The 14,534-nt window shown below is 38.2% G+C and overlaps 1 protein-coding gene across 1 annotated transcript in view; it reads right to left on the bottom strand.

The window, feature by feature from the left end:
• Positions 1-14,534, bottom strand: part of lmbrd1 (LMBR1 domain containing 1) — a 52,658-nt gene that overhangs the window by 18,492 nt on the left and 19,632 nt on the right. The window contains exons 6-7 of the mRNA XM_041049885.1: positions 13,483-13,571; positions 8,124-8,197 (exon numbers count right to left, since the gene is read on the bottom strand). Of these exons, the coding sequence (XP_040905819.1) occupies positions 8,124-8,197; positions 13,483-13,571 (163 nt within the window). The remainder of the gene's footprint in view (positions 1-8,123; positions 8,198-13,482; positions 13,572-14,534) is intronic.

A 14,534-nucleotide genomic window follows, 5' to 3' on the forward strand; every position in this document is an offset into this window, starting at 1 on the left:
ACAGCTTAACAGTGCCCCCATGTGACAGCACTATCTTCTATCCAGGATTTGATGAAGTTTTTATTAGTAGAATTTTAGAGAGAAAAATCTGGGTTAGAGGAGGAGGCATCAAGGTGCCATCAATGTTGAATGACATGAATTTAAATGAACATACATCAACATTTCATTTCTACTACAAGTACATACAATGTATAAATAATAAGCGACTGTAGACAGACAGAAAGACATACACACATGCATGCAGTGACAGCAAACAGAGCCCGAGAGAAAATATGTGCAAAAAATTTAAAAGGCACTTTCAACTATGAGTGGGCTTCAATCTCCTGAAGAGAGATTGATTGAAGGAAACAGACCAATCAATACAAATGAAAATAACAGCAACAGGCCGGTGCTTTCTTGCTCTCCCTGTGCCGTCTCGCTTTTACCAGCTTGGAGGAGTGCCATTTTATGGGTTCATAATAAAACAAAGGGCCCCTCTGTGCAAAGATACTTTCAGACCAGTCAAAAGATGCTGCCCTCTTTCTTCTATTTTTCAAGTGGGGAAACGTCAGAACCTATATTTTTCTAAAACAAGTTTTACTAGTTTCTGAGTGTTAGGTAGCATTAAGAATGTCGCATGGGATACTAAGTCAGGCTAGCCTATTATTAGTCTCTGCTGTGGATCTCTGCTACGGGCGAATGTCGCCTCCTGCAATGAATCATGGAGCTCTTAAGGCCGGAGCATGTCCCGAATATCAAACACACTCATAAAAGGAAAACCTGCCCCAGATCCCAAGAGAAACATTTCCCTTCCCAACTACATGGAGGAAATATAAAAGGGGAAAAAAAAAACACAGGTGTCCCCTCTGCTGGAGTGTATATTTTTAGTTCACACATAATCATGCATGCTCATTAAAGTTATTTTAAACCCCACTGTGGTCAATAATAACCAGAAATAGCTTAGAGCAGGGTGGATGGGAGTGTGTGTGTGCGTGTGTGTTGGTTGAGGGGGGAATTAGTGGCTGAAATCATTCAGAGAGAGTCATATGACTGCTGAGTGGGAAGAGGGAGAACTAGGTGGACACAGGTCTCCTACACAAGCCTCGTCTTTGTTGCTCTTTCTGCTTGTGATGGTGGAGCCAAAAAGGAGGAGGAAGAGGAGCCCCCCCCCCCCCCCCCCCCCATTCTCAATACCTTTTGATAAAGAAGCCAATCCAGTATAACATACCCAATTAAAACTACTCAGTATTCAAGTTGGCTTTTAGATAATTCAACTAAATTGAAATACCCAAGCTAATGCATTTAAACATGTAAAACGTAACACATACATATTCCCATTAAGCCTACAAATTTGGCTGTATTTCCCTAATTCCATTTGACTAAAAAGACAGGTTGGGGCATTAAACAAGACAAGCTCCATAAACCTGATGCAGAACAGTCTTGATAGTGTGTCTTTGTCTGTCTGTATGGGATCTGTAAAGGGTGATTAGAGGTCATAAGGTTCTTGAAATAACACTTTCTCCAAATTCTGGATATGGCTTTTTTTCATTTTGTGCCTTCAATATTTTCCATGAATCCAGATAAAGGAGTCTGTGGTAGAGTTGAGACATTTGATAATCATATCGACTGACAAGTGTAGAGACGATCGCCAACTGCTGTCCCTGCCAATTTTAAGGTGGTTTTTAGGCAGTGGAATAAAATGTTTTAATTAATTGTTTAAAAATTAAAACCAGTCCGCTGGGGTATTTAACTCGCAATTTCCTAAATATGTATTTTACATTCAGAAGTAAAATGTAATAGAAAATAGCCTAAGTTCTGCACCCTGCAGCGAATTGTCTTTATGTTGGTATATTTGCATGTTTGAGAAGAGGTTCCCCATGCAGTATTTTCCTCCTCTCAGCTTTGTCTTCTTGTTTCTTTTATATGAGCAAGTTACATTTTAAGAGGTGGAAAAAATGGATGAAAAACACAAGGAATGTCACGTCAATGAGCCCAGGGCATACTTCTTTTTGATTTTTTTTTAGTTTATTTAATCAGTGGTGACAAGTGTACTCAAAATGGCAATGGCACTGAAAACCATCCCTCTCAACCATGGTCGAGCTCACTGAATCTTTTGGAAATGAGATGCACTACTTACAGCCTATTATGGATTCACTTGGTTCTTGTCTCACAGAGATTGGAATTTCACTCTGACATACTGACAAGCATGTTTAAGACAAAGTGTGAGTTACTGGATAAAAACAATAAAAAAAAGAAGCAGGCTAAAAACCAAAGAGAGTCGGAGATCGCTAAGAATGTAAAGGGGCTAGGTGTATGACTGTGTGCTTGTTAAAATCCTCCTGTTGCAAGAACTAGCACACCATTCCTGTGTTGTCAAGCTAGATGGAAGGATTTTTTTTGCTTGACTGTGACAGATAATTTAATTTTGTCAAATCAACGAATAATAGTCTTTTTTGTCTGTTTTGAAAAGTCTTTTTTCTGTTTTTTTTTTTTAGGCTAATTTGTAGTTAGTATGAGTATTACTCCAGACAATTGTGATAGATGCATGTTCTTTCTACTGCTTTCTACCCATAACTATGGGTAATCATTTAATTTTGTCAAACATGTCCAGATGGCTTACATTCAACAGTCCCACGTAAATAAGGATAACTTAAAATCAAAAACTGGATTGGTCTGGAATTTTCTCCCCCTTTATATCCAAGAATAAAGAGGATTTGCTGCTTTTATTCTGAGGGCACTGACTTCTATCATAATGGAGGTCAGGACTAACAAAGTGGTATGATCAAGAGGCCACTCTACGGTGACACACTTGTATTAAAATATTTAAGTATTATTTGAATATATTTAAATATTTAGTTTAGGCATATCACAAAATGGGACACGGTGACACAGACATGGTGCAGGGCTTAGTCAGCTGATTCTAGGCTCCTGTACACATTGGGGCTCCATAGAAAAAAATTAGCATCCATAAGATACAGTATATTTATAGTTTACAATTTATCAAAGATCAGAAGTATGAATTTATCAATACAACAAGCAAATACTTGTCTAGCTTGGGGGGGCGCACACTGACAACCTGTACCAGTCATTAAAGATGAACGGTATTCGGATGAACGGCCTAAGGAAAACTGTTAATTTTCCTTAGGCCTTGAAGGAAAAGAAAGAAAAGTTGAACTTGCAAGAACGCATTACAATGCAATTAATGATGAGCAAAATAATAAGCTTATTGGACCTGACAGCCTGACTCCTAACCTTTGCAAATCTTTTCAAGGCCTACTACCTGACCTCTGATTCAACTGTTGTTCTATCTCTTTTGAATCTGGTTTTCCTCCTGATACTATGATAGTTTAGAACATATTCTACTAGATGTGATCACTGTAGAATATAAGACTCTTTACAAGGCATTTTGGTTTTTGAAGAAGCACAGGTGTCAATGATAACTTTAAAGATGACTCCATTCCTTTAATGACTCAATAAGACTGATCATCCACAACATCAGATACCTGGAATTGGCTCACCTATATGGAATGCGACCAATCAAAATGCTATTTGGTCATAACGTACGCACTGATAAAATAGCTGGACCTCATGATATATATCAAGGCTACAAACAAAAAGGTCCCTGCGGTACACAATTGATCAGCACGTTGAATGCTATCAAAATACCTCCAGTTCTCATGTTATAGCATTAATTTGCAGTGTATTGGTAGTGGATAATATTAATTAGAGATTGGTAAAAATATTTTTTTAATGCAAGTCTGCCATATTATTGCTATACTGTGGTACACCATAAGCCGAAATGAGAAAATTTTAAATTGTACGACTGACCATCCAACAAATTTTTCTCTCTTCTAGCATTCTTCCAGGAGCTGCTCAACAAAGATCCGCTTCATCTGTGCTTTGATTTGTCTAGGGGTTGGTCTATTTTGAAGACTACCATTAAAAATTTAAGACAACAGCTCATAGGGTAGTCAATTTAATAATAAAAATAAGGAATACTCTTAAAATGGTGGGAAAAAAAGAGATAAAAGAGATAGCTTTTTGAAAAAAGTGGTCATCTTTTATGGGTAGAATCAGAATTCATGCAAACTCTTCAGCTAAATGATTTGACAGTGGCAAATGAAAAGCACTTTCCAAGCTATGTTGACCCTTTGGCACAATATTACTTTGCATGCTTAAAATGGTTTTGAATTGGACCTCCATTTCTGCCTGAGGTTGTGTGTGAATGAAACATTTAAAAAGTTCCTTTGAAAGGCCAGCAATTTTACCCAGTTTTCTACAAAAATAAATCCAACTGGCAGTCAGTTATGAAAAGGCCTGCTGTGGTTGACTGACAGGCTTCCCAGGCTGTCTCCAGCTTTTAGAACATTCTTTGGGGTTTCTAAAGACATTTACGTTCCTAAGACATTTGTACCAAGACATTTCTACCTGCTTTTACATTTCTTTAATTGCAGCAAGCCTTCTGCAAGTTTAAAGAGAAATCAGTGGTGTCATAATCATATCATTTCTCATGCTAATGTTTGTCTAAATTAGAATTACCACCTTGCTATTGTATGCCTCCGCCAACTAGTCAGGTTGCAGTTCATATCCATATCTGTCCAGTTATGTGTGATATATGTAGTGAAGACCTTCAAGGAATAAATGATATTAAGTTTCCTCTAGTGAATTGGAAGTTATCACTACATTGACATGTATGATTCCTGTGGATAATTACACTTTGTTGTTTCTGTATGTCAGCTGCATCAGTGCATGATTTCATTGGAAGAACCAAAAAACGAGTCAACGAGTCAAATTCCTTGTGCGTGTTTTGTGAGCCTTACATTTGACCACTGATCCTCAAATTGTAATCAGTTCAACCTTTAGTCCAAGTGAATGTTTGTGCCAAATCTGAAGAAATTCCCTCAAGATGTTCCTGAAATTATGTAAAAATATAAAAACGAAAACACTTCAAAAAAGGATGTATAAGGTGCATCCTTTGCATCCTTATGCACCTGTGTTTATAAATATTTAATGAACTCAAATTTGACTATGTCCAGAGTACAGATACAGACACAGTTATGGTGTGCTTGGTAAGCCCTCATAAGTATCTTCTGCTATGCTGGGTATCACCATCTGGGGTTTTTAGCCTGCTAAATACATGTTAATAGAAAGCAGAGTTACTGCCCTAATAATGTTAGTCTTATGCAGTTATTTTTTTTTTAGCTGACAGCCTTTTGCTTTCTCAAAAGTGTTATGAAAACTTAAGACTAAACAGTTCTAATGTAGCAAACCATACGTGCCAGGTTTTATGCAAAATTGTAAGTTCTGTACTTTAAACTTCAGGAAAATAAATATTTTACAAAACATAAAAGATAAAAACCAATTTCTATAAAATATAGAAAAATAACCAAATAAATCAAATAACCATCAGAACTGGAGAAACCTAAAGTATTAGTGACATCCCCTTTGATTCACTCAAGATTCACTCAAGACCCCATCTTCCCAGGTCAATCTCAGGACCAGTGATTAGATCAACAGACGTTAATCTTCTCAACTTGAGTTCAGCATCAGCATCTTATGGCTGGCAATTTAAAAGGAAGAGAAAGGTAGGTCCACATGAGACAGAGCCATGAGAGTCATAAGTCAATACGATAGCCAGGCTTTTAAATAAAGCTGAAGGACTTCACATGATGCATGAGCTCTGAGATCGGCCTGACTGGTCTCATGTCATCACTGCTGGGTACAGTCAAACAGAGTGGAAGATAACATAAAGGGAATATGCATGTGCAAACATTCCAGGTAATGTGGAGGATATTTATCATAATTATAGATTTGCATTACTGAATAAAATCCTCACCATTCGAAAAGTGTCCTCCTAAGTATAAAGGGACTTTGATCTCAAATTCAATGCAAAGTTGGTTAGCTGTTTGAAATTAATGGGCTGATTTGTTCTTAAAGGTACAATCTCTTAATTCAGCTTCACAAAAAAGCCCCAACAACAGTAAAAGTCAAGACACAGGACTGGAACCTGTCATCTCAATCGAACTGACACTGGCAGGTGTTGATGAAACAAACTACGATATCACACAACAACTGAAACATCTTTATGGAGTAAATGTGCATATTCAACTATGATGATATATACACAAAATTCTGTTTTTTGTGTACTTTAAGTCACTTCCGTCAATTGTGTGTGTAAAAGACAGCCATTTAAATACAATGACATAAATAGTAAGTTACTAGAATGACTAGTACACCTGTGACAAGTACGCTTCAGAGCCCTGACAGAACTGTCTCACTTAAAGTATAATCTCATCAAGGCTGAGCTCTATTTGATGTACTGTAGTTACGGGACTGTAACTGTAACAGCACACCTTAACAACTGAACAGTTTACATTTAAATATTTTACATTTAAGCACTGGTTTAGTTTAGCAAAAAGTTGGACAGACAGACAGACAGACAGACAGAAAACCTGGTAAAAATAGAAGACACTATTTGCTTACAGAAGATGCCTCTGTTCAGTATAAATTTGTGTGCACTGGAGAAAGTACCAAAAAGACCTAAAAAAGCAGTAAAAGCTATAACTTGCTCCACTTTGTATCAATTCTACGTGCATTAGGCTGCAGTGTTATATACTGTTTACATCACAGAGTTGTTTGCATGAAGGGTAGATGGCTAGTTCTGCACAAAGAGTAGTGATAAATTAGCACAGGAGTCATGGACAACATTTCCGCTGCTTATGGAACCCGTCACTTAGATTCCATTAAGTTAATCAGGCTTAATAGTAACACACGGTAAAGAATGATAAATCACACAGCTCTCTGCAAATGTGGGTAGGTTGCCACCAAGAAGAGTTTTGCCACTTGCAGATAGAAGAGAGAGAAGAGAGCAAATAAAGTCAATGGAGGGATAAAAAAAAAAAGTGAGATAAAAAGAGCTACTGCGTTTGTGCCTGTGAGAATAAAAGAGGGAGGGGCAGCTGCTGTTGTCGCCCAAAGGCCTGATTTCTTTGATTGACTTCATCAAAACAAGAAACATCAAAAACAAAGACACACTGGGAGTTTTGATTTCCACAGGGCATTCGCAGAGTCCATAGCAACATGGGGTCAGTGCAAATCTAAGAACAGTTCCATCCTCAAAATGTGCTAGGTAATTATCCACTCTTTAGAGAGCTGTGAGAAGCAAAGTGAGAGAACAGTGGATAAAATCCCAGCTGAGATGGATTATATGTCCTAAAGGGAGATTAGTTCTACAACTTCCTTGACTAGGTTGTGTATTATTCATTAGAGCTCCACATTGAATTGTTGTGTAATTTGTCAAATAGGGATCTTTAAGCTCAACAGAAACTGGATAGATTGGGGTTGGCTGTCACTTTTACTCACACTCCCTAGGTGATACCCAAGGAGTTTTTTGTATTTTTCCCCAGTAGGCACTATTCTGTGTTACTCCCACCCTGACACCAGCGCCACCTCCAGGGACTATTTACCAAGATAACGGCAATGAAAAATGGACAGCATTAACAAGTGTTACAGCGCGGTCAATTTTTCTGATCTAGGAAAAAATGAAAAACTGCAGAATGCTGAGGGAATCAAAATATAGGCATATATTAATGGACACTGAGCTAGATCTATATATATAAATAGACAGCAGATAAGTGGTTGATAAGGTGGCGAAGGGTGCACATACATCATGCAAAAGTCCCGGGTGCTCAGGTGAAAGACAGCAGTCTAAGCAATTTGAGCAATTGAATGCCAGAGCTCTAAAATCTCAAGTCATTACTAATACTGAAAGGCTACTCCATCACCAGGTGCATCTCAACCAAAAAGATGGGAAACCATTTGTACTTTTAAAACTTTAAGAAACTGCACTGCAGCTCAAGGAATATTTAATATATAAAAACATGCATTATCAACCATGATTGATCCAGTGAAAAATCTTGTTGGGTAAATATGACAAAAGGCAGATTATTGTATTCTGATTTTTTCTTCACACCTCAAAACACGTTCTATATCCAAGGTCTCAAGAAGTAAAGGCCCTATTAAGCTACAGGGCTGGCAAGATCTGGAAGTCATCTCACTGGATGATTTGCCTTAATTAGTGTGCGGACAGAGCTCCACTGAACACAAGAAACAACATCATCTACTTGTCTCAGGTCCCAACTCACCGTGTAAGTGATCACTGCCAACATGCCAATCAGGGTCAAGGAGCTGATGGAGAAAGACAGAGCTGGTAGACCATCTGGAGGTGAAAGAAAAACAGGAAAGCCATTAGCCATTACCATGACCTCTAAAAGAAACATTAACGGACTCTATGACACATGTAAACTATCTTGCTTTTCAAACTCAACACTGACAGCTGGAATGGTTCCAGCATTCGGACCTTGTTGCAGCAGGTGTGTGAACTGAGTAACACTGCGTCTAAATTTCTTTGAATAGTCTTCAGATGCGTTTAAAACATCACACTGCTGTAGATAATCCAACTAGAAAATTGCATAAAAACTCTCTGACGTAATCTAATTTGCTTCAAACCCCCCGCCCCAACCCCTACTGTGCAGTGCAAATATTTCAAAAGCAACAGGAGTGCTTTGTGTCTTGGTGAGACAAAAATTATACCGTAATACACAGAGCCAAAGCTGCTCTTATCAAACTGAAGCTGGTATACAGGCAGGAAGAGGATGCAAAATACAAATTAGCAAGCTAATGTTAGTTACCACTCCTGATCCAGCTAACATTTGGGATGGGAAACAATCATCCTCTTCAATTGGGTGTGATCAAATGGAGTATGATGTGCAAAAAACTTTTTGCCAGTTTATAATACAAACTAGTTAAAGAAAAAAAAAAAAAACTAGAGGAGTTTTTGAATTATCCTGAGCAACTGGGATATTGCTTTTGAAAAGAAATATTGTGGGAGAGTTTTAAGGGAGAGCTCCACTGATACTGATCCATTGTGTAAATAAGGTTGGTTTACTCAGCCTACGACTCAGCCTGTAAAAACAGTTGTATAATATAATATCTTCTGTGGATTGGGAGAAACTTCGGAGGATCTGAGGAAATAATCATAATGATGTCCTCTTGTTGATGTTATACATTGTTTATATTTATATATCTTACATTTCTTGTAGACAACTTTTTTTTTTTAAATAGAAAGCCTGCATAACAACCTGGCAATTAATTTATCAGGTAAGGTGGTCCTTTTTGGAGCATTATGGGAAAATTACAGAAAAATAATTAGCAATTAGCATCATGGCAAAATTCACAGTTTGATCTGATTCACGTTTTAAAGGAAAGATGCAAATGTTTTGCATCTAAAGCTACTCCTCACCTGACTTCAAGAACACAGCCCATGAACTCCAAGAATTTCTTTGTGCTAATGTTCTTATACAGACAATAAAGGGAATTTATTCCCTTGAAGGGAATTTGGACGAAAGTTATTCACAAGGACAATGACTAAGCATCACGTTGGTATTGTGGTGCTCTTGGATTTAATATCTGCTTTCAATTAATGAATGAATGGAGCAAAGTCTTCCTCAGGAGAGATCCGGCCACCATTTTTTTGTATTCCCTGTCATTTTGTACACTGATCACGATCAATGCTTAAACAGCTGGATCTCTCAATGTATGTCGGCTGAGTTGATGTGTGTCACCTCTGATTGAGGCAGAGAGGGGACCACCCATCAGGCAAGGGCAACAGTAGGTGTCACACCAGCTGTCAGAGCTGGAGTTAGAAGACAGGGATTGATGAAGAGACTGATTGCCTCTCTCCCCTGTCAAGATCCCACCTGTCATAGGGTTCCATGTAAAAAGCTACACAGTTGTCCCTTTATAGATATCCCACGTCCTCTCAGCAGCAACTTCATAGTGCCCAGCCCACCTGTCAGCACGGGCATAGGTGGCTCTCTGCTTGCCTTTCTCCTTGACAGTGGCATTTGATTGGCAATATTAAGTCAGTATTCAGGGCATGTATAATTTGTGCTGTTTATAACATTTATCACTTTCTTTTAGAGGCATTTCACAAGCAGCAGGACAAAGAGGTGGAAAATGGAGATAAATTATATACCTGCTCCCTATTGTACTGCATGCAAAAAAGAAAACTTTGAAGTCTGACAGCTGGGCTGAACATTAACATTTGAATACGTGTTTCCTATTCCCGAGCGTTTCATTGCGATTTTGCTGCCTTTGTTTAGTGGTGAGCTTGGTAAAATAGACAATAGCTCCATGTTCTGCATGGAGAACATTCTGTTCATGAACTCTACACAAAGCGAAGGATAGATGTTTGCTGCCACTCTTCTTGGCTTCTTGAGCAGATTTTCCGGGGATTAAACAGAGGGAATATTGTCTATTATCGTTGGTGCTTCCACATCTGTACAGCTTCGATTCCAACAGCAATGGAATGAGGTAGCTCTTATCTCACCCTGCATATAGCCCTTCAGGCTTGTGTGCATACATGAGACTTGTACAGAGAGGAGTTTATTAAGGAGCTCCTTTAGCCCTAGCATCCTACTTCTGTGTAATGACAGGATCATCAAAAGCAAGAAGGAAGCAGCTGTAGGTTCAAAGGATGCAATGTAGTAAACTGTACAGTCATATACTGCTGTACAACAGCATAGGGAGGCTTACAGCAAAGTTGGGAAAGTTATCAGAGGATATCATGGTTGTTTTTCCCCTTTGCATGGGTAAAGTTGAAAAAGTCATATAATTTGGGAAGTGGGGTTAGATGATAGTTTTTGTTTAAGAGGATATTTTGGGCATAATGTAGTTTTAATCAAGCATTTGAGGGACGTCATGCTAATACAGATAAAGCACTATCGCAAACTTGAGGGACGGCAGAAAATGTCGAAAGATCAATCAAGATGAGATCAACAGCATCACTCCGGCTCCCTCACCACAAATCTGTCAACTGCAGTCTCAAATGCATTTTAAAAACTAATAGCCTCTATTTTTACCCATGCTATTTTATAATTCAGTTAGCAAAACACAGACCTTAGATGAAGTACCCAGCACAGAAAGCATTACCTAAAGAAACCTTATGATCGAATTTAATTAAAATGATATAAGACTGTGAATGTAAAAACCACAGCTTTTGATTTTTTTCACAGTGGTTTTTGTTTCAGAAATAAACAAGGCAAAAAAAGATAATCTAAACATGGAATGTAGTCTGTAAAATAGGCTTTTGAAAACACACAAGCAAAAAAGTGTAGATTCATTTGATGCAATTAAATGCAGACAAAGTCCTTCAGGTGACACAATCTACCAGCAGATTTATGGAGTCCTTAGGTGGTGTCCCCACCTGGATCCCACCAAGAGACTGAGAAGGCTGGGTACTCTAAACGGCTGTTTCCTGCACAGGATCAATGAACAATTAAGAGAACATCTTGTCTACTTATAGTTTCTCACAGATAAACTATTGTGGCATGACAATGCACTGAGAAGAATGGACTGATTTGCATTACTGTGCAAAGATCACTTTGTTTATGCATGATGATGTAATTATATCCTACAGAAGCTAGAAGTCTTATCAAGTTGATTGCCAAATTATAGTGAAATGAAAGGATGCTTCTGAATGGAACACATGGTATTCTTTGGTCGCTGGTCAGCAGTAATTTAATGTAAGATGTGAATGCTTTGTAATACTGTATACACACTACAACAAGCAAAACCACTTGTTTGAGCTTTTAACAGGTATCTACTGTTTATTTATTAATGGTTTCATTTTTAAAGTCACATATGGTATGATAATGTCTTCAGAGCCCTGACAGAACTGTCTTACCACCTTCTATGAACAGTAATTCTCAAACATGGAAACAGACTAACTCAAGGCTAATCGTGGATCATTGTAAATGACACATACATGTGTTTATGTGTATGTCAGGGTCAATATGAGTTTATTAGTTCTTTTCTCACAAATAACGGAGAGAGGCAGAAAAGGTTAAGTGTTAGAAATCTTGACCAAGTACTCTTCTAGTTAAGGTTGGCCTCCCACCCACTCCACTATGGTCCTGAATGCCAACATTAATAGCTACAGATCTGGAGTACATTCAGCCATCACTGGAACACTGTAACAAATGTAATGTTGGAACCATTAAAAGATGTAGTGGCCTTAATGAACAGTCATTACAAAGCAGTCAGCAGGGTTATGTGGCAAAAGTGCCTTTCCTTTACACAATTAACTTCCCATCTGGAGAGAGAAGAGGTGGGGATTAGAAAAGGGATGATCCTCACATTTCCTCCTTAGCAGCCGAGCAATTTCCCCCTGTGCCAAGGGAGGAAGGCTAGGGAGAGCATGTAGGGGTCCACTATTGTGAAGAGAGGCAGATGGTTCAACTTCCTCCTTGATCCCCAGATGGCAAAAGGCCAGAGGACTGTTAGGAGTCCATATTTGGCAATGTGTCTACATTAGCATGAGCATAAGTACAGGCAAAGCTCCTTTCAACAAGTGAAGATGCCCAGGGAGGACAAGTTCACGGTGATGGCGCCACATAGTCAACCATCAATACTAGATTATCTTAACTTAGACTTAACTTATCTTAAATTACTTAAATGTAATTTCTAATTGCATGCTACTTTGATATTAAGGCTATAAAGGTATTAATTCTGAAATATTGGTACATACAGTTATTGAGTTACTTAGCAAGGACTTGCTAGAAAAGTGAATGGAAGAGTGAGTCCATAATAAGGAGTGAACAGTAATGTCACTCACTATTAAAATGTAATTTCTTTAATAAATTGGGAGCTGTCCATCTTTGCACTTTCTATGACATCAATCTAGAGGCGTGTTGATGACTGGTCACCATACTGCCCCAATTTAATGCCTGACCAATCAAAGAAGATGTAGGCTGACATATATACAAATCAAGACAATTACTTTGGTCATCTCAAAACTTTTCTACTGTCTTTAAACATGGCTATAATCAAGATACACAATATATGAACAAATTTTAGATGTGCCCTTTTATATTCCTTTCCAAAGTTATTTGTGTAATTACACAAATTAAAAATCACCACACAATCAAAACAATGTATTTGCCAGTCACTGTAATTTGGACCGTATTAGCTGTGATGCATTCCAGTTTGTTTCTGTCTATGCCTAAAACAGAAGAATGCTCCCGACTTATCATTCATCAGCCAGGCTTTAAAATATGAGTAAACTATGTCCATTTAAAATGCTCTGACCCTAAGAAGCACTGCATTAATTTCAAGGACGCTAACCTCCATTACCTGGTCTTCTGCCTAAATAGACCTTTAAACTTTACACTGATAAATGCCAGATAATAGAAAGTAGATGATAGAGGGAAGAAGGAAAGTATACAGTGTGAAGAATGGATAGAAGCAATGGATGTGGCCATGGATGTGGCTTCAAGGGAGTAGTGAGTATGACTAATGAAGGAGAAGGGTGGAATGAATGAAGTAGACTGAATTAAAAAGAAGTAAAGGAAATAAAATCTGATAATGAAGGTAAAAACAACCGTAAGAATAAGACCCGAGATGAAAATAACAGGAACTATTTTCTAAAGAGGCTATACTTACGACTACTCCCAAGCTCCTCAAAAAGGTACTGTACTTTCTCCCACTGAGTGGAATTGTGGGCAGGTGGGGCTTCAAGTGGAACAAAGGCTCTGAAAGCAATGAAACAATAATTCAGTAGAAGTAAGGTAAAATGCATTAGGCTGTCACCATCCTCAGTACACAGTATGCTTAAGATGAGTCTTTGCCTGGCACTGATAGTTTCAGAAACTGGTGTATTTTCTTTACATGCCCACACACAGATTATGCCCATACTGCACAGGAAAATAAAGGGGGGAAAAAAAAAAGACATGCTTTTAAATTATTCCATCACAGACAAAGGTACTGGTGCCATTGCTGTTGCTGAAAGATGGCAAGAGAGCCAGACAAATACAGACAGAAAGACAGACATGCTAGTTCTGTGGGAAAACAGTGACAATACAGCTAATTTTCAAGAAACATCAATTTTAACAAAGCACCTGTTAAGATGTGGTGTGCAGAACATAGACATTTTTTGTCTGGTCCAACATCTGTGTATCACTACACAGTGCTTTTTGTCCTATATAGCTTAATGCTCAGACAGAAATAAGAAAAGAAGCTTTCACAGTATGTTCTCCGCTCCAGCAACAACACATCTAAGCTCCATGGTAAATGTCTGTTTTTTTTTTACTTGTCTGGATGCTGTAAAAGTGGACCTGTGCTTTTCTCCTCCTTCTCCAAGATTTTTCTCTCATTTAAGAATTCTCTTTTCTTATCATGTCGCTGTTTTGACCACACTCTTCTGCAAAAGTGTTTTTGTGAAGCATGTGTGAATGAACATAAAAGCCAGAATAAATGTAAAAACAATGGTAAGCACTCTATACACCGTAAAAAAAAAAAAAAAAAAACTAAAATAAGGAGGGGATGGTTTGATATCAAACGGAAAGGTAAGCTGGCATCAGGAACGACCTGACAATCAACAATTGTACAAACAACGAATGTTTGTGTGATTGGTGTGTGATGCTCATTCCAAGCTCTTTCTCTGCACTATCAGCTCAGGAACAGGGATGAGAATCAAGAACCGGTTCAAGTTGAGA

This window comes from Toxotes jaculatrix, chromosome 11 (assembly GCF_017976425.1).
Source record: "Toxotes jaculatrix isolate fToxJac2 chromosome 11, fToxJac2.pri, whole genome shotgun sequence".
NCBI lineage: Eukaryota > Metazoa > Chordata > Actinopteri > Toxotidae > Toxotes > Toxotes jaculatrix.